The 27,441-nt window shown below is 45.0% G+C and overlaps 2 protein-coding genes across 9 annotated transcripts in view; one reads left to right on the top strand and one right to left on the bottom strand.

Annotated features, from left to right (window-relative positions):
* The window catches only part of CHST9 (carbohydrate sulfotransferase 9), a 186,473-nt gene that overhangs the window by 155,422 nt on the left and 3,610 nt on the right, over nt 1-27,441 (top strand). For 6 of the 8 annotated variants that reach the window (XM_032467471.1, XM_032467473.1, XM_032467470.1 and 3 more), the window contains one exon: nt 5,877-5,914. The exons of the other annotated variants lie outside the window; for them this stretch is intronic. In XM_032467471.1, the coding sequence (XP_032323362.1) occupies nt 5,877-5,914 (38 nt within the window). The remainder of the gene's footprint in view (nt 1-5,876; nt 5,915-27,441) is intronic. 8 annotated transcript variants of the gene reach the window in all.
* LOC116659661 lies at nt 8,210-20,386 on the bottom strand. The gene is made up of 5 exons (XM_032467479.1): nt 20,285-20,386; nt 19,015-19,975; nt 17,635-17,817; nt 9,636-9,723; nt 8,210-9,401 (listed from the first exon to the last, which is right to left on the bottom strand). Exons 2-5 carry the CDS (start codon nt 19,127-19,129, stop codon nt 9,062-9,064), a joined length of 726 nt encoding a protein of 241 aa, XP_032323370.1. The 5' UTR covers nt 19,130-19,975; nt 20,285-20,386; the 3' UTR covers nt 8,210-9,061.

Raw genomic sequence — 27,441 nt, 5'->3', positions numbered from 1 at the left:
AGTGGTAGAGCGCATGCTTTGCACACACAAGGTCCTGGGTTCAATCCCCAGTACCTCCTCTAAAGATAAAATAAATAAGTAAACCTAATTACCTCCCCCCCAAAAAATAAAAATAATAATAATTTAAAAAAGAATCACAAGAGGCGCCAGAGAAGAGCCCCTAAGGTCTTAATATTAAACTGAAACCTGAAAAATTCGAAAAAGCCAGCCCTGCAAAATTAGAGAGATAACAGTAAGGTCAAAAGGACCAGAAATTCACATCAACGCAGCTGATGCAAGGCAAGTAGGATGTAGTAAGGAGTTTAGGGAGTGCAAGCAGAGAGGCAGGATGGCCAGACGGCAAGATCACAATCCAGGGGAGAGCTATGGATGGGCCGCAGCAAGTCAGCGGCTATAAACCAACAGCATAAGTTGTAGGTAGATTCTGAAGACACTGAGACACTGTTCCTACTGCCCCTGGGCTGCTCGGAAACCCCTCCTCGGCTCCCGTCTTTGGCCCTCTTGAACTACTCCTGGTCCTTGAGCCCTTTCATCAGCCATAGTTACCTCTTTTGCCCTGTCCTCTTTTGCGGGATAAAGATAAAGTTCCCCAAATTGCCAGAGCTGCTCTGTTGCAGATCACCATGTTGGTCCTCTTTCCCCAGTTCTCAGATTCCTTCCTAAAATTCCCTTAGATGGAGAGGAGGGAGGATGTGATACTCCAGAATCTGGCAGCTGTGGAATATCAGATTACTCTCCGTAATACACAGAGATACAACAGGTGTGCTTGTGCTCCAAGAAGGAGGAGGAGATTCGTAACCCGACTTCCCCTTCCTTTCCTCGTCTGAAGAGTTCACCAGTGGTACCTTCAGAACAGTTTGAGCATCACTACAGAAAGGATAATGCAAAATGTCGGCGATGGTAAAGAGGTAGACGATGCCAGGGAAGGGCAGGGAGCCCAGCCAGCAAGCTCTTGGGTGCAGCGAGGGACCAGCTGATTCCCCAGAGCTTGTCCATATGTGACCCGTGGTAGCCGATCACATATTTGTTAAGTGACTAAATAAGCCCCATATGACTCTTTCCCATCTTTAATCCTTTATCCCAGTTTATCCACCCACACAGCCCCCTCTGTGTTCTCCAGTTGCTCCACCTGCTCTGTTCAGTCTATTCACCAGTTTCATTTTCTTCATAGTCCACCTCTGCTGAAGAAACCATAATTGTTCCCAAGTTGTCTACTGCTTCAAACGTAAGGCAATCGACTTGTTTCCAGGTCACCCAAACCTACCTGGGCACCAATAATTCTCCCAAATCCTCCCGTCTAGCCACAGCTGTCATTGTCACGATGCTTTCCAAATTCCACCCCTTTCTGAAGATCTGATTCAAGTTCCACTTGCTCATTATTCCGACTCCTGCATCCCAATGCTTGGTCCTTGTATTCATCATCTAAGCGTATGTTCAGACATGCCTTTATCCAGGAGATATTCTTAAAGACCATTAAGTAAAGAGCCAATTAAAAAATCAATTAAAATTGTGGTCCTTGGTGGTTAGTGGCATATTTCTGCATAAGCTAAAACGGAGGAGGGTAAGAGTGGTCATTGGCAACATCCTTCCCAGAAACCTGTTTGTCCCCCAAGATCAGCCACATGGGTGGCTCTTCCTCTGTGTCCTCACCCTGCGTCATTCATAAAACTCGATTAAAACACCTGCAGTGCAGTGCTGCCATTTATCTCCACTTATCTCTTCTCCTACTTGACCTTGACCTGGAGGGTGGTCGCCCTGCCGTGTACGTCCCTGCACACCCAAGTTTAGGAGATATCTGACATATTGAAGGTACCATATATTTTAGCATAAAAATAAGACATTAGACTCATGCTTTCAGCGCCTTAAGCGAGGGCAGTGGCTAATCAGCTAATGAGTCTTTTTCAGGGACTAAAAATGGTCCAGAGGAGCCGGAATCTGAGAAATTATCTCATGTGCTGGGGCCTCCTGTTCAGAGGAGACTTGAAACTGCAGGTTCTTGCAAACCTGTGTGTGGCTTCAGAGGGCCCCTCGCCTCCTGCCATTTTCCTGTTTTGCTGGGTGTTGTCATTTTTCTGAGGAGCAGATTCGTAGCTGCTCGTAGATTCTCAAAGGGGCTTGTAACCTAAAAGAAGTTAAAAACCACTGTTCTAAACTGTTTAGGCAGCAAAAGTATGTCCCCTGAAGTTATAATTCAGTTTGAGGTGGTTAATCAAACCACTTACAATGGGAGGGATGCGTGAGTCTCGGCATGGAGGTTAGAGAATCTGAGGCAGTTACTCTGGAATGACAAGTCTTTGAGAAGTAAGTCCCCTCAGACTTGGTGGGGGGGGGGGAGTTGGGGGCATTTCTGTAACTTCTGTCCCTGAAGCTCCTGATGGACAACAGTGTCCCCAAACTATTCTAAGTGGAGCCAGCAATGCCCATGGCCTCCCTCTGCAGCTTTGTCCGCCCCATGGTCCCCCTCCAACCACGGCGTCAGTCTGACCTCTGCTCGCATCATCATGTTGCCTTCTCTCTGCCTTTGGCTCTCCTGTCTCCCTCTTATAAGGACTCTTATGATTATATTGAGCACATTCAGATAACGCAGGATAATATTTCCATCGCAAGATCCTTAACTTAATCGCATTTGCATATGCCTTTGCCAGGTAGGGTACCATGTTCACAGGTTCCAGAGATTAGGATGTAGGCATGTGAGGGTGGGCCATTATTCAATCCACCATAATTGCCATGTCAGCTTTCATAACCTATAGATATCTTCATTTTAATTACGAGAACGAGCCCACAGGACTTGCTTAATAAAGTCCCCTTCAATTCTGTTCCTTCTCCCACCGTGTCTTCAGTGACGTCATTACCCACGTGTTCCCGTGGCTGAAAACCTAGGGTGCCCTGCTCCCTGCTCCTGTACTTCCCACGTCCAGTCCGTCTCCAGACACTACTTCAGAAACGCCACCTGCTCCAGACGTCCCTTCATCCCTGGCCTCAAGCCCTCATCACTCAAGCCCAGACACTAAGCATGCTCATTGCTCTCTCTGCCTCCGTCTTCCCTTCACCCTCAACTCATCCTCCACACCACCGCCCAAGCCCTCTTTCTCGAGAACAGCTTTTCCTACCTCGTCCCCCTTCTAAAAACTCTCTGCTGACCTCCCACAGCCTGCAAAGCCCCTCTCAGTCTCACCTCTGGTCCACAACCTCCAAAGGCTGGTCTCTTACCTTCTTCCCACACCCCTTGCATCCCGCCTGCTGTGGGACATGCGGTCGTACGGCGCAAGCCACTCAGAACGCCTCACGACTCACCAAACACACCCTCATCCTGCCCCCGAGACTAATCTTCCTGTCTCAACCCCCTAGAATGCCTTCTCTCACCCTTTGCCTGCAAAATTCATGCTTATTTTATTTACTCCTCACAAATCCAGAGAAGGGAAAATATGGTTAAGTCTTCCTATAAATGGCCAAACAAGACGAGAACATTAACTGGACCCAAGTCAGACATGTAGTCAATGACAGTATGAGGCACCAGGTTGTTGTCTCCTCCATTTTCTAGAGTCCAGTGACCCGCTACACGGTTAGGTGACAATTATTTGATTGTTTGGGCTCTTATTTTTCACTTGAATCCCTTCAGCTTTCCCTTGGTTCCTAAGGAAGCAAAACTAAGATTTTGTAGCAATGCTGCTGCCCCCAGCATCGCCTCCAGCCCGTTGCGCAGTGGGAGGGGTCTTCTACAAATGCAAATCTGACCAAGCCATTCCAGTGTCCGCATCACACTCTGGGCTAAACCCCCTTAATAACTGACTTCCGATCATAAATCTCTGACAAACAGTCTACCTGAGCCTCTCACCCGTCTGTCCAGCCTCGTCTCAGCCCTCACCCCCCTCCCCGTACTTCCCCCTGGCTGGCTTCCTTCCCAGGCTTTGGACCCACCCTGTTCCCTCCTGCCACACAGCTTTGCATAGACTCTTCCTCCTTCGAGAACATTCTTCCCCCTCTTCTTAGCCATACTAGTGGTCTAATTCAAAAGGTGTTTTTTTTTTTTCTACAAACCATTAAACACTCCTCTTTTAACACTCTGCATATTATCTGACAAAAGAAATCTTAATATTAAAACATATCAAGAATGTCTGGTTGGGCCGTACCATTTTAAAAAATGAAGAAAATTGGTCCTTATTATCTGGAAACGCCAAGATTGCCCGGCCCCTGGCGTTTCGTGACAGTGGCTTGATTGAATAGCCCGCTCTTTTTTTTTTTTTAACATTGAATAGCCCACTCTTAACAGAACCATTTCATTTTCTGTGCTCCTTGTTCATCTGCTGTGTCCTGTGTAACACCTCGCCTGGTGCTGAACACTTAGTAAAATTTCCATATATGATTATTATTGGTTGTTTAATTGACTGGTAAATATCACTTACTCATTATGTGCTTTTTTTAAATAGTTTGATAGTTTCTTAAACAGCTAAGTATGCAACACTACACCCCCCAGCAATTGCACTCCTGGGCATTTATCTCAGAGAAATGAAGACTTATGTCCACATAAAAAGCTGTATACAAATGTTGATAGGAGCTTTCTTCACAGTAGCTAGAAACTAGCCTTCAATAGGTGAAATGCTAAACAAGGGTTGGTACATCCTTGCCGTGGAATACTACTCACCAATTTTTTTTTTAAAAAAAAAAAGGTAGGAATGCTCACAGCAGCCTGGATGACTTTCCAGAGAATTATGCTGAGTGAGGAAATCCTGTCCCAAAAGGTTATAAAATGTATGATTCCATTTACACAACATTCTTGAAATGAGAAAATGATAGCAATGGAGAAGAGATTAGCGGTTGCCAGGAGTTAAGAAGAGGGTGGGGCGGCGTGTGGGATGGCTGTGACTATCAAAGGGCGATGTGAGGGACCCTTGTGGTGGTGGAAGTGTTCTGTGTCTCAGCTGGGTCAATGTCAGTGTCCTGGTCGTGATACCACTGTAGTACAGATCTTGTAGATGTCACCGGTGGGGAAGACGGGGTAAAGGGTACCTGGGACCTGTCTGTATTATTTCTTACAAATGCACATGACTACACAATTATCTTAATGAAAAATTTAAAAGGACAGGTTTAATAAAGTGTACATATCACACCAAGATGTTCACAAGCACATAACGATGGGCCCACAAAATGTCTTCTTTCCTCTCTTTCTGGTGGTTTGTTGGTGATCCTGTTAGCACTATGGATTTTTTTCCCTTGTCTTTAAGACATACATGATATTGATCACTTTCAAGCTATTTTTGCCATGACTGAGGTTTATTATTTTAGAGTCTTCATTATTTGTACCCCTCTGTTGCTTTTCATATGTTACCCTGATTTGTTTCTGTCCTGACCAAGATACCATTTATAGAACTGTTGGTTTGTGTTTTAGTCTCTGGTGGTACCAAAGCATAAGAATGTCCTTCTCATCTTCATAGGCAAGAGAAAAGTAGCCCTTCTGCCATCCGCCACTTTAAATCTTGTCTCGTCCTCAAGCTTCCAGGAGCTCAGTGTCAGTATTGTGCTGGAACAGGTTGTCATTGTTTGGAAATCTTTGACTGGCTGTGGTTCAGATTTTTCTTCTGACCTTCTCATTGCTTTACCATTTCTCTGCCAGAGTTTAATACATTCTTCTGATATCTCCCTTCCCAGATTTCCACTCATTTTTCTATTATCTGTGCCTAATGTAGTTTATTTTGGTTTTGACTTTTTTCATTCCAATTATTGGAGTGATGGTAAATGTCTCTATTGTGATACACATCTTTGCTCGGAGAGTCCATGACAGCTGATGGAGTTTTGAGTGAGAACAGAGCAAGACCAGTACTGTATTTTTATTCATTTTCATACTTTAATGTTAAATTTCTTTTTGCTTTCTCTTTCAGTGACTAGAGAAAAAATCCAGGAATATATCACCAACCAGGTATTTCCTCACTTCTCATAAACTGTAATATAGAATTTTACTTTAAATGTTAATAATCAAGCATTTGTAAATATTTTAAAAAGAGCATTGCTAGGTATTGGATATGAGCGACGTATGGTTATTGTTTCTGAGAACAAATAAATGGGTCGTATGTGGATGATCATGCACTTTCCTTGTCCCTCCCACCTCACTCCTTCCCTCCACACGCACCTCCCCAAGGCGGGGAGGCAGTTCTAACACATAAGTGTCTCTGGGCAAATGGTGACCTCTGCATGGATACTCTCATGGCAGCAAATAGATACTTTTATGTACGTCTCCCTTAACTAAGGTAATGCTCCTCCGTGATTTTCTGAAGTTCTAATTCACCCAGTCACTCCATCCCAAACAGTTAAGAACTAAACTCCCAGTGATGGAAACACGCAAGTTGATTTTCCATTCCAGCCTTTGATTTCTGTGTATACTGAACCAGTGTCTTCCTGCCTGCTTCCCTTTTTACTGATTTTTCTTCTTTTATATTTACCAGTAGATGGAGGCATTCCGCACAACTGTTTGAGGGGTTTGACGGACGCAGCCAAACATACAAACCAAGTGCAGCCTGTCTTGCCCCGCCCCACCCTCCTCCCACAGGCCAGTCTGGCCGCTGCTTCTCTGAAGGCTGCCCCTTCCACTAGACTTGGAATGTAGATGTGGGCCTCGGGCAGAGACACAAAAATCTCCGTGTCTTTTTCTGTTGTTCTCCTATGGCGTCAATTATAACTCACGCTCGCCAAGGAGAAGCATGGTACATCTGCATTTATACCAGTCAAGGCTACGTGTTTCAGAGCCTTCTGATGCCCTTCAAAATAAATTCCAATTCCAGTCTCCATTGTCATTCCAACCAAATTAAGCTCTAGCTTTACCTAATCTGTGCCAGATGCCCTGTAATTCATCAAACTGTAAAAATTATTCATTCATTTGGCTAAAATACTAGACTGCAGATGCAGTAGGGAAAATGTAATGCTTACCGGGTACCATTTCGCTTTTGAATATAATTGTAAACATTGACTCTTCCTAGCAGCCATGTTAATACTTCAGAATGGTGTCACTGTGCAATGCTAAAGTCAGTGAGCCATTTCAAAGAGTTTATTTGCCTTTTGTGCTTTGTATCTTTGACATTGTATTTTCAGCTCTCTGTACATACTCAGGTGGTCTGGTAAGGCTGAGCAACAGATAACCAGTAAAGTTAATCCTACCATTTTTATTTATTTAAAGTCACATAGGGAGTCCTTTTTGCTTATAAAGAGGCCTTTTTTCTTTATTAACTTAACAAGGTAAAGCAGTTAGTTGGTCAAAAAATATATTAAGACCATTTCTTTGGGGCTAATTTTCATTCCTGTACTTTTCTTCTTTTTACCCTTGGCCAAACTAGTAAGAGTATGTAGACACCAAAGTAGAACACCAAATATTTACTCATAATCTTAAACATTGATTTGGTGCCAGATAAAATCATAATGGTTTCCAGTCCCAGTCAGAGAGTGAAATTCTTTGGACTTGACTTTAAGAGGTAAGGGTCTTAAGTATATTCATTACACAGTCATTCTCAAAACAGATAATTGTGCTGTTGTTCAGTCAGTGTCTGCCAGCTGGTGTTTCTAATTCTGCAGTGGAATGTCTATCCTTTCTTCTTCCAAGTAGGGAGGTGCCCCTGACTCTCAAGAAGGCACCAGGAATACAATTCTAAGAGGCATCTTACACCTCTGATTTATCCAAAGTCTGGCAAAGAGCCAAGAAGTGAAGCCACTTCCTTATTAATTTTTTTTAATTGAGATATAATTGACATATAACATACATTAGTTTCAGGTGGACAACATAATGATTCCATATTTATATACGCTGTGAAATGATCTCTGTAGTAAGCCTAATTACCATCTGTCACCATCCAAAGTTAACAAAACGTTTTTTTTCCGGTGATGGCTTTAAGATTTACTCTCTTAGCAACTCCCACGTGCACAGCAGTATTGACTGCGGTCACCGTGCTGTACATTGCGTCCATGACTGACTGGCTTTACAACTGCAAGTCCGTACCTCTTGCCTCCACACTCCCCTCCTTTAAAACACTCTGCCACCCAAAGGATTTGGCTTTTGAAAAACGTTTCTATGTATTCACCTTAGATGATCAATGCAGGGTTCTTTATCAGAAAGGAATGTACAATGGAGCGCTGCTGAGCGTCCATCTTGCTCCTAAATCCTTCCCACTAGGCACTATAGATTGTGTAATTAAATTGAAATCGAAAAGCAAGTCTTCTTTATTTTTCCTTTTTTTTTTTTTTTTTTTTTTTTATGCCATTGGGCAAGCTACGAGCTGCAGACCAGCGTGAGGAATCAGGGCTGGAGTGGAGGGAAGTTTCTAGCCTACCAGCCGATATGCTGCGTTTTTAGCCCGGGGCTCTTTTACCACACCTGAGCTCTGAGAACAAACAACTATTTGAGTTCTCTGGAGGGAACCTTGGATTCTTTGCCTGTGTAATTCACTGGGGAAATCAGGATGCTTTTTTAAAGTAACTTGTTCACGCAGCTTGTTTACGAGAAGAGGACAGAAATGAGCAGTGAATCACTTGGCAGCTTATGTCCCAGAATGAGATGAATGCGTGACCCATTTTTTTTTCAGCTGTCTCTTTGGCAGTTCAACACTGCAACAATTTCCTCTCTGAAAAATGTTCCTCGTAGAGATGAAAATCTCCTCCAGGTTTTTCTGAATCATTTTGACTATGGTAGATGAAAGATAATACCTTAAGATCCTTCCCAACATACCTTCAAAACCAAAGTAGACTATGGTCAGTATGAGAATGGGAAAACTGAATATAAACGCTCTTCCCTTAAATCGTGGAAACTGCCTTCTTCTGTAGGGCCTAGGCAATTGAAATCCGTAGTAAATTGATACCTTCTGTTTATGCCTTTTTGGATAATAGATCATTGAAACCCAGAATGAATTCATACTTTGTGTTTATACAACTTGGTGACAAAGAGGGACACTGAATACGGGACTCCGTTTCTCGTGGGTTGGATGTGCGTGTTGTGGGGAACATTTTCCCAGTTCAGGCGCTGCCTGTGAGGCGGGTTTGCCTTCGCTGATCGCCCAGCCCAGAGAGCCAATGCCATCGGCTGCTCTCACAGCTGTGTATTCGTTTCCTGGGAGTGCTCTGTAAAAACAATCACAAACTGGGTGCTTTGAAAAACACAAACGTATTGTCTCTCGCTTCTGAAGGCTAGAAGTTCAAAATCAAAGGTATCGCCACAGGGCCGGGCTCTCCCTGGAACCTGCAGGGGAGGAGGCTTCACTGCTTCCCTCCTGGCTTCTGACGGCTGCAGGCAACCCCGGGGGTCCTCGGCTTTTAGCTCCATCTCTTCCGTCACTGCCTCGGTCGGCACATGGCTGTGCTCCCTCTGTGTCTTTTCTCTTCTTATGAGAACATCAGCCATGACGTCATCTTGATTACATCTGCAGAGGCTGTGTTCCCAAACAAGGTCACATTCACAGGTACCAGGAGTTAGGACTGTGACATACTAGTTTGGGGGCAGTTCACCTCCTAACAAGCTGGAAACCTGAGAGTCAGCCTCTGCTCCTTCTGCCGCGAACACCTGCACTTCTGATGGGATCTCCGGTAGCCCCAGATCTCCGGCCACCCAGCTTCTCCCCCGACACCCAGCCCTTGGGCCCTGCTTCCCCGGGCCCTCATCTCACCTGCTCGGCCCTCCTGCTCTGCCGCCATTCCATTCATCATTCTGTTCCACTGCACTTGCCAAAATCCCAGTGACCTGGCATCTCTCCTCTGCCGAAAAACAATAATTAAACAGAAATGCCTCCCTGATTTTACCTTGCCTCTGCACTGTAGTCACCAGTGGAACGCTGTTAGCACAGGAATTGAGACCCCACCCACACCTCCCCCGCCAAGAAATTCTGGGTCAGTGGTTGGATTCAGACATGGCATAACTGTGTAAACCAGGCCAAGAGAGTTCATATGCTTTGGAAGAACCCAAACATCACAAGCACAGAAATAGCAACACTTTTTTTGTTTTGTTTTGTTTTTGCTATTCATCTTCATGTGTAAAGTCTGATAACCAGTTGAGCACACACAAAATGTTGGAGAGGAACAGAGCAGCTGGATTGGGCCCCCTGGTCGAGTGGGGTGGGATTGGGCTGGGTGATCAAAGATCAGCCTGTGCCCTTTGAAACCAGAGAGAAAAAGAAACTGCTTTAGTTTCAAGGTAGCCCCCCAAACCCCAAAGTGGAAGGATGTGCAGGAGATGGCGTTCCTCTGGGTAACGGTACTCCTGCCCTCCCCCCTGCTTGGGACATGGGTGCCGTGGGCAGGTGATGTTCTGCGTGGTACTTAGAACTGCCTGGCAATCCTGAGTCAGAAAAATGAGACATGAAGTAAGAGAACCTTACAGGTTTCCTGAAACCTGATGAGCTTTACTGGGTCATCCCCGTCCTCAGTGGAGGCAGGTCAGCCATTGCCTGGGGTCCCTGGCTGAGGCCAGTATCCATCCTACTCTCCTCCTGGTGGCCCCCAGTGGCAGGGTGGCCGTCAAGGAGAAGGGGCTTCTTTAGCCTCTAGGCCCAGAGCAGTCCTTTGGGACAGGCTGCAGACCCTGGGTGAAAACAACGACCAGGTCTTGAGTATCACTTACTTTAAATTCTTAAATATTTAGACCTACAGTACGTGGGCCTCCATTCATATCCTTCTGTAGGCTCCGTATATGCTGACGATGATCCTGATCAGACATTTACAACTTAAAAACTCAGTACGTTAGCAGATACAAGCTAGTATATACAGAATAGGCAAACAACAAGGTCCTACTGTATCGCACGGGGAACTATATTTAATAGCTTGTAATAACCTATAAATGAAAAAGAATATATGTGTATATGTATAACTGAATCACTGTGCTGTACACCAGAAACTAACACAACATTGTAAATCAGCGATAAGAAATCTCAAAATGTGATTCCAATAAGAAGAAAAAAAAATCTCAAAATGTGATTCCAATAAGAAGAAAAGATTGAACGCACTCACCTGTTGTCCACAGAATCCTAACCTTTGGCTACAAAACCCAAGGCCCTGTGACCTCCTCTGGTGAGCGTGCACCCTGCCTCCCTAGACTTATTTCCCATTGCACCGCTTTCTGTAAGACTGTTGTGTCCTATTTAAAACTGTCATGCCGACATACTCACCTGTTTCTCTGCATGTACAAAATTTACTCATATTCCCGAGCCCAACGCACTGTCACCTCTTCCAAGACACTTTCGTCATCACAGAGCTGAGAGTATTCCTTGCATGCAACATCCAGCCAGTTGCTGGTAGAATGCAAATCCGTTAACTCACTGAACTATTATCTCAAAAGGCAGAGGGATGGATTGTGGGGATGCGGGCAGTCTCCTTCCGGTACCCTGGACCGTTCAAACCTGGTGTGCCGTTGATTCTTATCAAGCAGGAACCAGATGTTGTCCTTTGCCCTTCCAAGTAAGGAACTGAAACCAAAAACAGACAAGCTAAGGCTGCATGTGGTCTCTATGAAGAATGGTCACGCAGTCGGGGAATGAAAGAATCGGAGGGCAAGGAGACCCACATCTTCATTTCACCTTTATGTCCACATTTCGTAACTGCCTACAGAACATCGAACTGTTTGCTTGGGTCAAGACTTAGGCATCTCATTTTTTTTTTCTCGAATGTAAGCGTTGGCGATGCCATTCACTGCTGCCTTTTCAGCATAGCGTGAACTTTACAACTTCTAAATTTAAAGTGGGATTGCATTACCTTGCACTATTCTTATCAAAGTGGCCAGGCACTCAAGGAGACAACTTTGACCTAAAGAGAGTTTCTCTTGACAGGTTCAGCACTCAAGGAGCTAGTAAAGATTCCCATCTCCTCATTCTCTTTTTGCTTTTTAAAGACAAAGTATTGTATAAATTGTGCAGAAGGGGACAAAAGAGCAAGGTAGAGTTTGAATATGCTTAAAAATATTTGGTTTCCTTATGAAGCTAAAACATTGTTTATTGTGTATGTGGGACTATTATGCCTTTTTTGGAAGGATAGTGATTTACAATGTTGTGTTAATTTCTGGTATACAGCATAGTGATTGATTTATGCACATATATACTCTTCTTCCAATTATTTTTCGTTATTGACCATTACAAGCTATTGAATATAGTTCCCTGTGCTCTGCAGTAGGACCTTTTTTGTCCCTCCGTTCTCTTTGAAGATTACCTTCTAAAACTGGAAGTTGTGCTTTTAAAAAAACTGTCCAACTTAGGAGTCTTTTTGAAAAGTACTTGGAAGCAAGACTGAAAGTGGCGGCACCAACGGTGGTCCACAAAGAAGAACTTATAAAAGATGATCTTTATTAAAGGCTAGAAGACTTCATATCTAGGAGATACTCAGGTGTTAATGTCAAAGGGCAGGCCCTCGCCTCTTTAATCAGAAGCCAGAAAAGTTAAAATACTGTATAAGGATGTCTATGGAAAAAGACAAGAGCCTTTGGAAATACATTGTCAAGAGGGAGGAGAAAATAGTCCTTGAGTGTTTTAAAAGCATGAACACCAAGCAGGAAATAATGGCTGGAATAAGGAAAATTGTTTATTAGCAAATCTGCAAGAACTACTAGCAATCACATATGCAGATAATTCTGACTCAGAATGCTTCTGAATAACTGTGACCAAGAGTTGTGTTTTCGTCGTATTTCTTGGTCACAACAAGCCTAGGAGGGCACCTATTTTAATCTCCTTTCTATACAGGCGGAAACTCACATTTGAAAGATTTAGTAATTTTTCAGGTCCTGCCGTGTGGAGCATGAAATTAATAATAATAATGGTTAGCATTATTATTAAGTGTTTTTTAAATTTTTTATTGAAGTATATTTACAGTGTTGTGTTAATTTCTGGTGTGCAGCATTGTCATTCAGTTACATATGTATTCCTCTTTATATTCTTTTCCATTATAGGCTATTACAAGATATTGACTATAGTTCCCAGTGCTGTACAGTAGGACCTTGTTGTGTATCCAGTTTCATGAAGACTCTCCCTATAGTTCCAGTTGCACTTCTGTCAAAGTTGAGCAGGCATTCTGTGAGAACTGTTCCACATGTAGATGTATTTTTGGTGACTTCGTGGGAGAGGGTGAGCTCTGTGTCCTATTCTGCCATCTTGAAGAATCTCCATTAAGCATTTAATGAACTTGATGTGTGCAGGCATTATGCTAAATCTTGCATAAAATTATCTCCTTTCAACCTCACAGCAGTAACCTTGGGAGGTAGGTACAGATCAAGGGAGTCAAGGAGAGGGTAGCTAAGTAGCTTGCCCAAGAATGGAAGCAAGCAGTCCAACTCTACCGTAAGATCAGCCACTCTTCTCTGTGGCTTTAAATACCTTTATTTAAAGGCACACAGATGATGAGTGACAGAGCTGGAACCTGAATCTAGGTGGATCTCATTCTGAAATCCTTTCTCCTTGCTGTTGTGCTGTACTACACAAGTTCTGAACATTCTTCCATTAATTAAATGCTCCCACTTAGGACCACCCTAACCAGTACTCTAATTTTGACACCAGCACCAAAGCAGTTGGTTAGGAGACTGACTCTAGAATACAGGTATTTATGATGTGGTAGATCTTTTTATTTATTTTTTTCAAAACGTAGTAACTATCAAAATGAGCAGGTACTCACTCTGGGGTTCCTGATGAGCATTAAATTACTTTTTTAATTAAGTAAGTGAAAAATCAAATGAATCTGGTCTCAGAGAAAAACTATTTGTCACCTGAAAAGAAACTTTAAAAAAAAAAACAGTATACATTGGGGTAATCTGTTGCCTACTGGCAGTTTTTCTTAAGAGAGCCCAGACCGAACTACCACGGGCACAAAACAAGTGTTGAAGTAGAAACCTGTACTGTCACCAGCTAAAACATCTTCTCTTCTTCTCTTTTCCAGAAAAGTACCTTACTTCTAAAAACCCTTTTGTAAGTTCTTCACTATTAATAATATGTCACTATATATTTACTCATTTGAGAGAATATGGGATTCTGAAACTACTAAAAATGTAACATCTATTTAAAAAAATTAAAAACAGTGAATTTACCATCTAGTGTAACTGAATGACACCACCTAAGACGCTGTCACCCAACAGGCCAGGAAAATTTATTCCACAAGTGTTTTCTAGTCAGTCTGTTTCTCATCTTTTTCATCCCCTCGACTGAGTTTTCTAATGCATCCCTCCCTACTTGTTAGCGTCTGTACCTGAAGGTGAGCCTCACTGGGTAACTGCAGGCTTTCAGCTCAGCAGGTTTTATGAGCAAAATGGTCAGCACCATCCTCGGGGATTTTTTTCCCTCAACACATAGAAACTAACCCCAGCGGCCAAGTTCTACGAGCCAGGAGCGTGGTTAGTGGGGACCCTTCAACATTCAGTAACTCAGACGTCACCTCCCCATAGAAAGTCTTCCATTTCTTGGGTTAAAGCTATGATCAGAACGGGCCAAAGAGCCCATTTGTCTTCATGTTTGAATATACATTTCTAATGGAGTATCTTTTAATCTACCTTTAAGCTGTTTGCCCATCTTATTCTTTCTTCTCGTGATAAGGAACTGAATGAAGGACTCAAGAGCAAGCTTGGTGTTTTCTGGGGGTGTGGGAAAGAAGCCCTTGAGCAGTCATCATTCTGAATAAAAGTTGCTTGTGGACATAAAAAATGTGTTTTAAGAAGTAATGATCAAGGATCAGAAATACATTTATAGTGTATGCAGATCGCTGCTTAAGGTTGAGCTCTGTTCCCCATAACGATGCTAAAATGCCTATTTCCTTTCTATGTGCAAACTGAAACAATTTTTTAAACAAAAACTTCATCATTTTGAATTTCACTGTTTCCAACATTTGGCCGCAATAAATATTTCTAAAAGCCCAAAATGAAAAAAAAAAATAAATAACAACTAGTAGTCATTCATACAAGGCCGATGCTGCGGACTCCATGCTAAATACACGGTTTTGGCCCCTCGGGGCAGATCCCTCAGGTATCCCTGACACTGTGTGTAGACCTTCGTGTGCATCTGCATTTGGCTGAGGAAGTGGTCCTCACCCGAATCTCAAGAGTGAAAGAAGGTGTCCTAGAGAGTTTTTCTACCTCCCCAGAGAGAGCATGATCCAACCTATATCTCTTTGATAGTGCGTAAATTAAAACCAATTTTACTGAAACTTTATTTTGTAAAGTAGCGCTTATCAGAGAACAAATTTCTGGGAAGGAAAAGATACACAGACAAGTAGTGAATATTCAAAAGTACCAGTAAGGATTCCAGTGAGAGCTACCTTGCTTTGTTATCTTTAATGTGGAATTATCCACAGAAGTCTTATGTTATATTCTGTGGTTGATCCTCAAACAAGGATGGAATAAACAAGATTCTTCACTGTTTCATCACTGGTGTATGCCTTGCTCAAAATGTATTAAAAGGAAATATTTCCATCACACTATTTATTACTGGATAATTCAATTAGGGCAGTGTTCTGTGGATGGGGAATAATGTAATTTACTATGTTGAGTAATTAGCCAATCAGATTTCTCTCATTTTCTAAGGCAATGGATTGACTTAAATGTGACCATAAACAAAATAGATTTTATTAGGCATAATCTGCTTTGTAAAGAAATGAAATTAATTCTTCGCCTGACCTAAAGCTTCGAAAACGTAAGACCAAAATTGAACACATGCTTCCAATTTTGGTTCTGTTACTGAGATGACACTTAGTATAAAAGTTACCATTTAACTTCCCCTCAAGTATTTCATCCTTGAGACTAAATGACTCTTAGAAATATGTTCATCAACAGATGGGAGCCACTTATGGCCTCATAAACTCCGAAGCAAGTGAAATTTTCCCAGCAAAATAGAAAGATTACAAGGAAGCTTCATCTGCTTATCCCCAAGATGATGAATGCCTTGCATATTGGTTCAATGACGCCATGAATACTGACAGATAATCACCTCTCATACAAGAGAAATCCTGAAGAAACGAATGCGAGTGATGCATGGTTTTCATCAATCAGTCAGCAGTTTCCACACCATACCCTGTGTTTAGAGCTGTAGTAAGTATGACGGAGGATATGGGGGAAAAGGTCAATACAGAGCCTCTTCTAAAGGGATTTTCTATCTTGAAAAAGAGGACGAATCCACCTTAAAGGCTGCGCAGAACCCCAGAGAGGGTGTGATTACTCGCTTGCTTATTAACCACACAGTGTAGATAGTGTGGAGTTTGGAAAAGTCAACAGTCCATGAAACGTAGCCAGGGAAGGGTCAAGGAGGACTTGGAAACCAAAGTTACTGAGATTTGATTTGGCAGGAAGTATATGGGATAGCACTGAAAATTTTGGAGTAGAGAAATCCCTTCAGGACCATTAGCATGGACTCTTAAAACCCTGCCCTGTATTTTCCTTTTTGTTCCATCTCCACCGAGCCCAGCCACCAGCTTCTCGCCCTATTCTATTCTCCACTGGGCCAGCGCAGTGAGCTTTTTAAAGCATCCATCACATCCTGCTATCCCCTTGTCAAAAACTTCCAGTGGTTCATCTTACACCTTGGGTGAAATCCTAAATCCTTCCCATGACCTAAACCCTAAATTCTCCATGACCTGATGTTCCCACAGGAGACGATCCTGCCCTCCTCTTTGGTTTCATCCTGTGTCCCTGGGCTCCTCTCTCTTGTAAACAGCCACACTGGGCTGCCCACTGTCCCTCCTCCTGGCCAGGCTCCTTCCCATTCAAGGGCCCTCTGCCCTCACTGCCCCTGCCTGAAACGCTCCGCCCCTAGATCTTGGGTTTCTTCTCGTCTCTCAGATCTCAGCTCAAGTAGCTTCTCCACAAATAGCTCTTCCCTAGACAGCTGGTTCTCCTGGTCTCCCCGCCTTCCACCTGCCCCCCATGTTCCATCACATCACGCTGTTTTGGTGTTGGCGTCACACGTGTCACCATCAAAACTTTTGTTTGTTTATCTGTTCGTGATCTGCCTTCACCCACAAGAACCTAAGTACCAGGAGGACTGACCCTCATCAGAGTGGTTTGCCCCTCTGGCCCAACACCACTCAACACTGCACATATTAGACGCTCAAATCCTCCTCGAATGAATGCATTGCTTAATTTATTCCGCTAGCAGCCATGACAATAGTGTGGGCATAAAAAAATGTGTCTAAGTGATACATTGATAGTGGGAATGAATAGAAAAAAATGAATAGCACTTGGTGTCTAAATACGGGCTGTGAATGAACAAAGTCTGACAAGTTTTAACGCAAGGGCTCAGGGGGCTGCGGGGAGGTAATATACTCTCGCAGAAATATGAAAGTTGTGGTGACAAGCCACATTTAATGAATAGATATGACAGGGATTGTGTATTTATTCCACTTATTTTTCACCAGTCCATAAATTCGGCATCATTATCTCTCTTTTACACATGAGAGCTTGAGGCAACTCTCCCGGGTGGATTAGTTAGGTCCCCTGTCCCAGGGTGATTTGTGTGATTTGTGTAGTGAGGCTGTGTAACCTAACTCACGCTGTTGTGTAAGTGAGGTTGATCTGGTAGAAAGTACAGATTTAAAGTGAATTGACAGTTGCAAGTAAAGCATGAATAAGGGTAAAAACTTACTAAGTCTGGTCTCCCTCCCATGCCACAAGCTGTTGGGCTGAAGTAGGTGTGAAATTTGTGTCTCACAACCTACCTTGGCCCTCAGGAGATCTTCTGCACACTGGTCTGGGCACTTGTAGACCTCCACGATTGTAACCATGCAGGGCTGGGGGCTGCAAATACCTTGAAGAAGACACGGTACAGAAAAGTGACCGGATGGAGGTAGGAGATGCGATGAGTAGAGCAGAAGGATGCCAGTAACCTGGGAGACAGCCACCTGGAGGGCGATAGAACCCCTGAGAAATTAACCAAAATGCAATACATGAAACTTGTTGGTTTCCATCTTTTGGGCCAACCATCTGATAAGTTACTAACCTAAAATATAGAAACTGGATTCTGCTGAAAACGAGTTCTATACTGGGACCCAGAGGACACACAGTCCTGCTGATGAGTCCAGGCAGGTGGAAGGTGCTGTGACCCAACTCTCAGGCATCCTCTTACTCGTGGCAGGAAATAGGCATTTTTTACCCTCAATGTATGAATCTCCATGGAGATGGCATCATAGAGCTAGTGTCTCGGTGATAAAAAGCCGTGGGGACCCGGTTCCCTGGTCACTGGGAGTTTATCAGAGACTGAAAGAGAACTTCGACTCTCCTCCTGTCACCCCTCATCCAGGCACACGGCTCAGAAGTGCCCACATCTTAGGTGTCGTCCTGGATTTGCAGTCCCTGAAATGCCAAGATGTAAGTTTTCTTGAAAAGGTTATCAAGGATGAAGTAAAGACACCACCGCTCCATAACCACCAAGTCTGGCTATATGTTTCCAGTAGGAATGGAGAGGCAGGAGCGGAAATAAAGATGCCATGACGATAAGGAGCTTTGTTCTGACATCAAAGCTGAGCGGATGACTACGTCTCTGTGGGATTTATTCAGCATAACAAGAGACCTGGAGTCTAGGAGCACTAGTTTACATCGTGGTTTTCTAGAAGCAAGAACCCAGTATGCCCTCAGCCACGCTAATCATTTGGGATCATCCAGCAGAGCATCAGTTCTTGGTACCCAACCTATGTAATTCAAATTGGAGAAGTAAGCAATCATAGGTTTGGCGTGTCCCCTGTCCGCTCTAGCTCCAGTTGGCTCAGACAAACCTGGCCACCTTAAGGTGGCTCAGTACAAAGGAGAGTATTCACTTGGATCTAGCAGCAAGGAAAACACTCTTCTAATCCCAGATGTGATGGCGCTGAGAGCCCTGTGGGGTAAACGTGTGTTATGCAGTGAGAAACACAAGGGTTGGAGCCAGGCAAGCCTGGATTTTAATCCCAGCTCTCGGAGTCGCCAACTGTAAGACACTGGGTTAAGTTTAATGGAAACTTGATCATAACCATGTGACAGAGCTGGGATGAGGATGAACTTAATTGAGCAGCACACGCAAATCGTCCATCAAGACCCATCCCAAACCCACTGTCATCACTCACCCTCTCCATACGTCTTGGTCCAACAGCCGTGCTTTACCTGAAGGAGGCTGGAGCCCTGGCAGGGGCCAAGAAGAGCCTGCCCGCTCCGGTGGTGTAAACACTCCAGAGGGGGCATGCCCTGGTCCTGGCGTCTCAGTCGATGGGCCGTGAGTCACACGTGAGGCGAGGGTCTTCCCAGCGGTCTGAGAGCCAGTCCAGCAGTGCCAGTCTTTTCTTTGGCTGTCGTAGGTGGATGGCACACAGATCCATCCACCTGCATCTTGTTACAGGATTGGCTCCAGTCTAGTCACTAGTGGCTACAGTTATGGGGGCCCTAAGAAGAGCCCCGGTATGGAGCCGACACTTCCTCCTCCTGCTGAGGGTGGTTTTCCCTCGTGTGGGGAGTAGGGGACGCCAATACACTGTGATGCTATTTCTGAGCAAAGTACTTCAAGATGTGTTTGTTCCTTCCGAAAAACAGATTGCGGAATCATAATGAGGAAGGGGGAGACGGGGTGATGATGCAGTGTCTGGAGGATCTTTAGAGAATTAGGCTTGCTTGCTCGCTTGCTCGGTGATAGCTGTTTCTCTGTAAACTGATTAGGCAGACTCCTCGCCATCAGTGTCTCAATATGAGAGAGTTGTGGTTGGATGTCAACACCAGCCCTGCCGATGTCACTGCCACTCTCCCAGCTGGCTCAAGTAGCTTTGGACTAGTCGGCAATGAGTGGGGAAGACACAGGTCCCCAGGAAAATGCTGCTTCCGGGGCCGGGAAGGGTTGGGCTGCCCCGCTCCCACCCCTTCTCCATTGGCACAGCTGCACTTACCGAGGCTGGGCTGCAGGGGACAGGTGCCCCACTGTGACCCCCCGCGTCCGGCAGGCGCTCCTGCTGCACCGGCTGCGGGCAGTGAGGTTGCACAGCCCCTGACGGCTCCCGGCCTCAGGCTAAGGGGTGAGGCCCAGGGCCACCCCTGCCTAGCCTGGAGAAGACAGGGAGACCAGAAGGAGTTGGCCGTGGCCATTGATGCTTCTTGGTAGCCACTTCAATGACATCTTGAACCAAATAGTCATCTTCGGGAGAAACAAACTATTTTAGGAACCTCCCCCCCAAAAGCTTCAATATGTATAATTAATGAAATAATATTTGCAAAATAAAAGTGATAAAATGTATCTTAATGCACGAAGAGATAAGACCTGACAAATATCCATTGGATCATGCATTTGCTTTTGTTAGTGGTCTTCTGTCTGACCCCCTCTCTGTCCCGCTTTGATGCAAGTTTATGTCTTACATTCTTCCTTCGCATTCTTTCTCAGACTGAAATCCTGAAAAGGAACCCCTCTCGGCATGGCCTCAGGTTTCCCGAGGCACAATCTGATGCCACAGGCCACCATCTCTTCCTAGCGCAGTGCCGGCCCAGGTGACACAGGGCGACATGCAGGAGTGAGTCCCCTGCTCAGACGGAGAGGGTGGAGCCTGGCTTGGGGGAGAGGCAGCCTTGGGGAAAGCTGACTTGTCAATGTTGCAGGCGATGTCGGCCAGAGGGGCGTGTGTGTCCCTCAGAGGTGCTGACACAGACGAACCTGATCTGGGGCTGGCAGACGCTTAACCAAACAAGACAAATGGAATGTGTCCCTGCCCGTGTCACTGCTGCTCTCCCAGGAGGCATTGCTGTTCCCAGGGCTCACGTAGCTCAGGACTAGTGGGCAATGGATGGGGAAGAAACAGGCCCTTGAGTTTCCTAGCCCCCTGGTTCACCCCAGTCAGTCCCCAATTCTGCGGTCACCTCATGGACTCATTCCTCTTGCCTGGAAAATGTCTTGCTTGGGAATCCATGCCCATAACAATACCCCCCTCCCCAAAAAAGGGAACACTTTACATTTAGGCATTCCAGCCCTGGGAAGCTGGTTCCTTCTCCCCTACCCCACTAGGCAAACAAGAGAGAGGATGGACTGTCTACAGCATGGTGTTGGAGTCAGGGCACCCTCCTCCGTTTCCCCTCCAGATATACACACTGCTGTCACTCATCTTCAGAGCAAGGGGAGGAGAGGCTGGCTGACAAATACTCATTTTTAGAAAACTAAACAGAAACCTGGAAATACTAAAGAGCTCTAATTCACAGCCTATATGTCCATCAACAGAGGAGTGGGTAAAGAGGCTGTGGTACGGATGTACAATGGAATACTACTCAGCCATCAAAAAGAATGAAATTTTGCCACCTGCAGCAACACTGATGGACTTGGAGGGCATTATGCTAAGTGAAATAAGTCAGACAGAGAAAGACAAGTACTGTGTAATATCACTTATATGTAAAAACCTAAAAAATGCAACAACAAACTAGTGAATGTAACCAAAAAGAAATAGACTCACAGACAGAACAAATTTGTGGTTGCCAGTAGGGAGAGGAAAGGGGGGAGGGGCAAGATAAGGGTAAGGGAGTGAAAGATACAAACTATTAGGTATAAGACAAGCTACAAGGATTCCTTGTACAATGTGGGGAGTATAGCCAATATTTGATAACAGCTACACATGGAACATAAGCCTTAAAAATTGTGAATCTCTATATTGTATATAACTTCAATGATAGTGTATGTCAACTATACTTCAGTTTTTAAGAGCTATGTTTCAAATCTATTAGCGATCTAAAATTCCAATGAAATATCAAAACCCTAATAGTCATAATCCACCTTCTCTATTCTTTCATGCTATATGTAACTGACGCCGTTTTGCACTCTCATCCACACTGGACGTGTGCAGGAAATCAGCTTGTCCCAGGCCCCTGCTTTGTCACTTGGCAAACAAGATGGAGAAGAATATTCATGAGTGGGGACAAGTTACAGAGACAGGAAACAAGTGACTCTGCACAGGACACACTTTCTCCAGGGAACCCTCGCTGGCCCCCAAGGCAGGGTTAAACGCCCCTCTCTTAGGCAGTCCTAGCATGACTTTCTTCCTGCATCTTAGCACCTGCCGTGAGTATGGTAATGCTTGGTTTTTTCTGCATCTCCTTCCCCTACCCTGACCCTGAGGCTGCCCCTGAAGAGCAGGGACAGAGGCTGGTTTGTAGCCACACTCCCGACATGCAGCCCAGCGCCCAGGACACACTAAGCGATCAGGAAACATTTGTCGGGTGCGTTACTGAAGATGGAAGAGTGGGGCGTGAGGATGGCGGTGATGGGCGGGGCTGTACAGTGTTAGGACTGTATCCCCACACTCTTCCCGCCTGTCCCCAGTGTCCTGCTGGGAATGTGGTCGTGGTCCTCACCCCCCTCCTAACTAAGCGATCAGCCTCTGAAGCCCTTGACCTAAGATTTGAGAGGAGGTGCCATGGCACCGAGGCATCAGGCAGGGACACACTGATTTGTATCCCCAGAAAGACGGGCTTTCAAGCATCCCACCAGCTCCCATCATTACTCTTATTAACGACTAGAAATAACTAGGTCTTCATGGTAATATGAAGAAGTGAAAATGCACTCACATCTAGATTCAAGATAAATCACAAAAGGTACATTATTAAAAGTAATATTATATAAGTAAACTAGAAAAAATGTCAAAACTAAGGAAGAAGGGGGGAAAATCACCATTTATTTACCAATATTATCATCACATTTGTCTGTTAATTGCTCACCAAGGTCCCTGCACAGCAGAGACAGTCTGCAGTGTTGATGACACTCTCAGAAGTGGCATCGTCTGCGCAAATCGGTAGTCAGCATGAAAATCACATAGGCGACTTTTACCATAAGTGCTGTGTTTCAATTTCGTGAAAGCAAGGAATACGTTTTAGCTGAAAGCAAATAAATTGTTCCTGAAGGATGGCCACATCATATCACTTACTATGCACCAGAAACTTTTAAGAGCATTTTGCTTTTATTTACTCATTTGATCCTCAGCATCTTTGAGATGATTGCTGCTAGTGTCCCCACTTTGCAGAAAAAGTGACTGAGTCCAGGCAAGGCAAAGAAGCTGCCCCACAGTCAGGACTCCACCCCAGGCAGGCTGCGCCCTTACCTACCCCAATGCCCTGCCTTCGGAGGCTGCCTGTCCTGTTCAGGAGAAATTGAGAATCCAAACTTGTTCCTATGGTTCAAGAGGGTGTCCAGACCGAGCCCCAAAGCTGCCGGTGATGAACTGTTACGTTCCCACACGTTTGGATTCTCAGTCTCACCAAAGAGCTTCTGGGGGCATCACACCTCTTCCTACCACATCTCTGACGTGGAGGTGCCTGACTTCTCTTGGACAAGGAAGAAGGCAGAGTCCAGCCCCCTTAAGGAGCTCAGACTCGAAGAGGAAACTTTGATGTGTTCCCTGAGCCAGTCACTGACAGTGTCATTTTCAGGCTCCTCGTCCACATCATTCTCCAAGTGGTGGCGACCTCCAGACCCTGCAGCCCTTCTCTGCTCTGCAAGGTGCAACATGGACAGGAAAAGTCTTTGAGCCCAGAAAAGAAAGAAAAAAGCAAAACTGAGCTCATGAATTGGCCCTTTTTCTCCAGCTGTGTGTCTTAAACACGTTGATGTTTTTGAGGCTCCATTTCTTCCTCTGGAAAGCAGAGGGAAAGACTGTCGTGGCAGGAGGCGGCAGTGGGCGCGATGGGTCTGGCTCGTGGCGGGCACTCAGCCAACGGCAAGACTGTGTGACGGTCTCTACCTCTGTGTCTAGGAAATGCCTCTTTAAAGGTATTTATGGAAAACTACAGCTTTCTGCCAAAGTTTACAGTTTAGCTGTGGCTGTATGCAGTAACAAAGGTGGTGTAGACTAAGTGTGGAAGCAAGGAGTGGAATCCCTCGCTGGAGACCTGGGTGGTTTTCCTGGAGAGAGCAGGATTTTATATCAACTTAGGAGATTTGGAAAGTCCCGAGAAAGGGGGGAGGGCGTGGGTGGGAGATGCTGAGAGGCTGACAGATGCAAACAGAGGACCCAGAACACAAAGTGACACGCGGCCCAGTGGTGACAGGCTGCCAATGCCAGCTGAGTCGGGACTTCAGTTTATATGTAGTTGAGCCAGTTCCAGATTTTAAGGGGATGAAAAGTAAAATGTTTTAGGAAGACTAATTTGGCAGGAAGTTTCAGGAAGGCTAATTAGGAGGTTACTAAAGAATATCCAATTAAGAGACAATAAATAAAAAAGAAAAGATTTTTTGAAAGACTTGATGAGATGTGAAGTCACCAGTTTACTTTCTGATTGTTAAAGCGTATCTCAGATTTTGTGAGCGGTAACAGAACCATCCCAGAAATAGATAAGAGTGCAGGAGGAGCCACTTTGGGAAGGAGCAGGATGTGTGGTTTTCTATACATTTGCTTGAGGGACAATCTGAATGAAGTGCCTGAAGGAAAATGGAAATGTAAGCGTTTACTCTTGTTGTTATTGTAAACTGTTTTTATCATGATGATGGTGATGGCGAGTCATTGGTATAACCTCAAATTTAAAACACCAGCAGCGCAAACCCCTCAGTTATGGAAAGCCTTTGCTGCGATTAAAAGGAGGTGGAGGGGAGGGCTGGGAGGCGGGGGATGTCGCCACATCCTGGTAACTGCTCTGTAAGGTGCGTGATGGCGAAATGAGGTGTTGCTGGGAGAAGGCCTCACAGCCAACCAACAAGAAGCCTCAGGGGGTGTCATTACTTAGAATTAAGCCTGTGTCCATACCTTGATTTGGTCAAAGTAGAGGAAACAGATTAGCACTCAGTAAACTAGTAGGAGATTGAAGTCTGATCTATGAGCAATGCACTCTTCCCCGGGCAGTGATCTCCTAGCCAAGCCAGTGATTGGGGAGCAGGGACCTGCAGCAAAGGGAAGTGGACGAAGGTGAAGGGTACTTCTTCTGGTCCGGGTGAGGGCTGAGGTGACACCTGACGTTCGTCTCTGCTTACTGAAATATTCACGTCCACCCTATTTGGTGTCTCCCTCTCCTGGGCAATAAGAGAAATAAGAACTCTTTTTTTTTTTTTTTTTTTTTTTTTCACTTTCTTTTGCCATGCTCCAGTTCGGTGGACCCCAAATGCCATTACTGCGTAGGGAGCTTGTCTCAATTAGTTAGGAGCCCCATCCCCAGAGATCCTTTTTCGGGGTGTCCACAGTGAGGCCTAGGAGTCCAGGTTGCTGGCAAGCCTCCAGGGGTTCCCAGGTGGCATGGAGTGACTGAACCAATCTGCTCTGGCAGGCAGGCAAGGATCCCTGCCCTCCAGCCTTCTTTAGCACGAGCAGCTCTACGTGTGCCTGTTTTATTTGTCTTCCCTCCTGCCAAAGATTTGTTTGAATACAGATTTTCAGCACCTTACCGGGAATCGGTCAGTGATTCATCTTAAGTTAACCTTCACCTTCTGATTAGCACTGTTTTTCTTCAACAAGGTCATAAAACAATTGGTCAGAAGCCCATCATTGAGTTATAATCACATCACCTCCTTCAACAGTCATTTCTTGGTCATATTCTACGTGTCAGGGACCGTGCGAGGTACCGGAGATTCTACAAAGAACAAGAAAGATCAGACCTCTGCAGGCAGATTCTAGTGCAAGAGAGGTAGAAGGGGGGTGGAAACCAACAACGTAGAAGTAAATACATTCATCTCATATTGTGCTAAGTGCTGTGAGAAAAATAAGGATAGCTCAGTGGGAGAACATCTCAGAGGGGAAAGTGATTTAGACAAGGTGGACAGGGACCGCCTCCCCACAGAGGTGACTTTCTGAGAGCCACTAGGCATGCTGGCTGTTACTCAAAAGCCTGAATAACATAGTGATGAAAAGTGGTCAGAGAAGTGCAAAACTGGGAGTAACAATGAACTGGAAGGTGAGACGAGGAGGGTCGTGGGGATGATGGAGGTGAGGCAGGCTCCAGCGATGGCAAGGTCTGTGCAACACAGAGAACACTTCTATGAGAGGCGAGGTGGTCAAGGAGCAGTCACAACACATAAGGACAAGAGTGGACACCGAGAGTCTGAGCCAGGAGCTAAAGTCTTCAGTGCATCAAGCAGAAAGATCGGGGGAAAGGCAGATGGCAGCAGGAGGGGAGGGAAAGGGATGCTGAGCAGGACGCCTGTGCGCATGTGCGGCAGGGAGGCAGGCGGTTTTGCTGGGGGCGAGTCCTGGAAGCCGTGATGATGAGGCCCCAGGAAATAGCTCCCTGTCTTCTGGCCTGAGGGTCACGTGGTTGGAAAAAGTGAAGCTTCATCTGTTCGAAAAAGTGCAAGGGAAGCAGAGTCTCCAGGGCCAATCAGGTTTCATCAGAGAAAGTCATGGGAAACAAACATTCCAGAAGTCCATTCCAGAAGATTAAAGGGGAATTTGATGACCGCAAGCGGAAGGTCCAGAGGGCACACAGTGGAAGGCTGTTTTTGTTTTTGTTTTTATTAGCGAGGCAGGGAGATAATCAATAGGGTCATATGTAGAAACACAAATTACAGCCTGGGTAATAATGGACAACCGGGGAAACGAGATTCACTAGGTCACTGGGATGAAGTGCTGTTGCGGCAACTACTAGGACTAGACAATGATAATCGCAAGCGTTTTGTTCTAGCTGTAGTTGTTGAAGAAACAGCAGCAGAAATACGGCGGCAGTTTGACTTCAGGACTATGCTAAGCACTTCCCGCGCATTCTAGCAGTAACCCCGTGATCTGTCAAACCTCAAGTCAAATTTCATATGACACGTGAACACCTTCTGGGCGACAAGTTGTTGATCAGAGTAAAGAGGGATTCGAGGCTTCAGAGTCCTCCTGGCAGTCTCTGAGAAGACAGCAGACCAATGGTTTTAGAGTTGAAACCCTGAAGAGTTGGCTCAGTGGAGTGAAGGATGTAGGCAGCTGTTTGGTGGGGCTGTGCCAGTTGGGCCATAGTGATCAGGGATTACACAGTGTTCTTCCACTAGGAAGAAGCACTTCTCCTTAAAACTCACCTGGTGGGAGGACCGTGATGCCTGGAGGTGCCTCCCACACACAGTGCTCTTTTGCTCAATTTGCCAGAAAATTCCTAATCATCCTTGAAGACTTAATTCAGTTCATACATGCATTCCTTCATGTAACAAATATTTGAGAGCAATTGCTATAGACAGTAGAATTGTGGAAAGGATGTAGTCAGATGGAGAGCCGATGATAAATCAGGTGATTCATCCCACTGACAAGAGAACTAAATTCTCATCCTGCATTGGGCAGTTTTATTTAGCAGGACATCAAGGAGACCTTTCTGGACTCCTTAGTCATTCTTCACTTGGGAATGAGGGATGGTCTTGTACGTGAATGAAATTATATGATAGTATGACTATAGTTATGAAACGACTGTGATAAATGAGCTTAGAAAAATAAAACGCTTTCTAAGGGAAACAGATAAATATATTACGCTTTGCAAGTGCTTGGAAACTTGAAGTGGTCATCAGAATTTTAAATTGGCCTTGCTTCAATTTTAAGTTGTAATTTACAACGTGGAACTGTTCTGGACATTACAGAATGCCTCCCCAAAAC

The sequence above is a fragment of the Camelus ferus genome, chromosome 24 (assembly GCF_009834535.1).
Source record: "Camelus ferus isolate YT-003-E chromosome 24, BCGSAC_Cfer_1.0, whole genome shotgun sequence".
NCBI classification, from domain to species: Eukaryota; Metazoa; Chordata; class Mammalia; order Artiodactyla; family Camelidae; genus Camelus; species Camelus ferus.
Note: the sequence above shows the minus strand (reverse complement) of the source record. Positions and strands in the feature narration are given on the sequence as shown.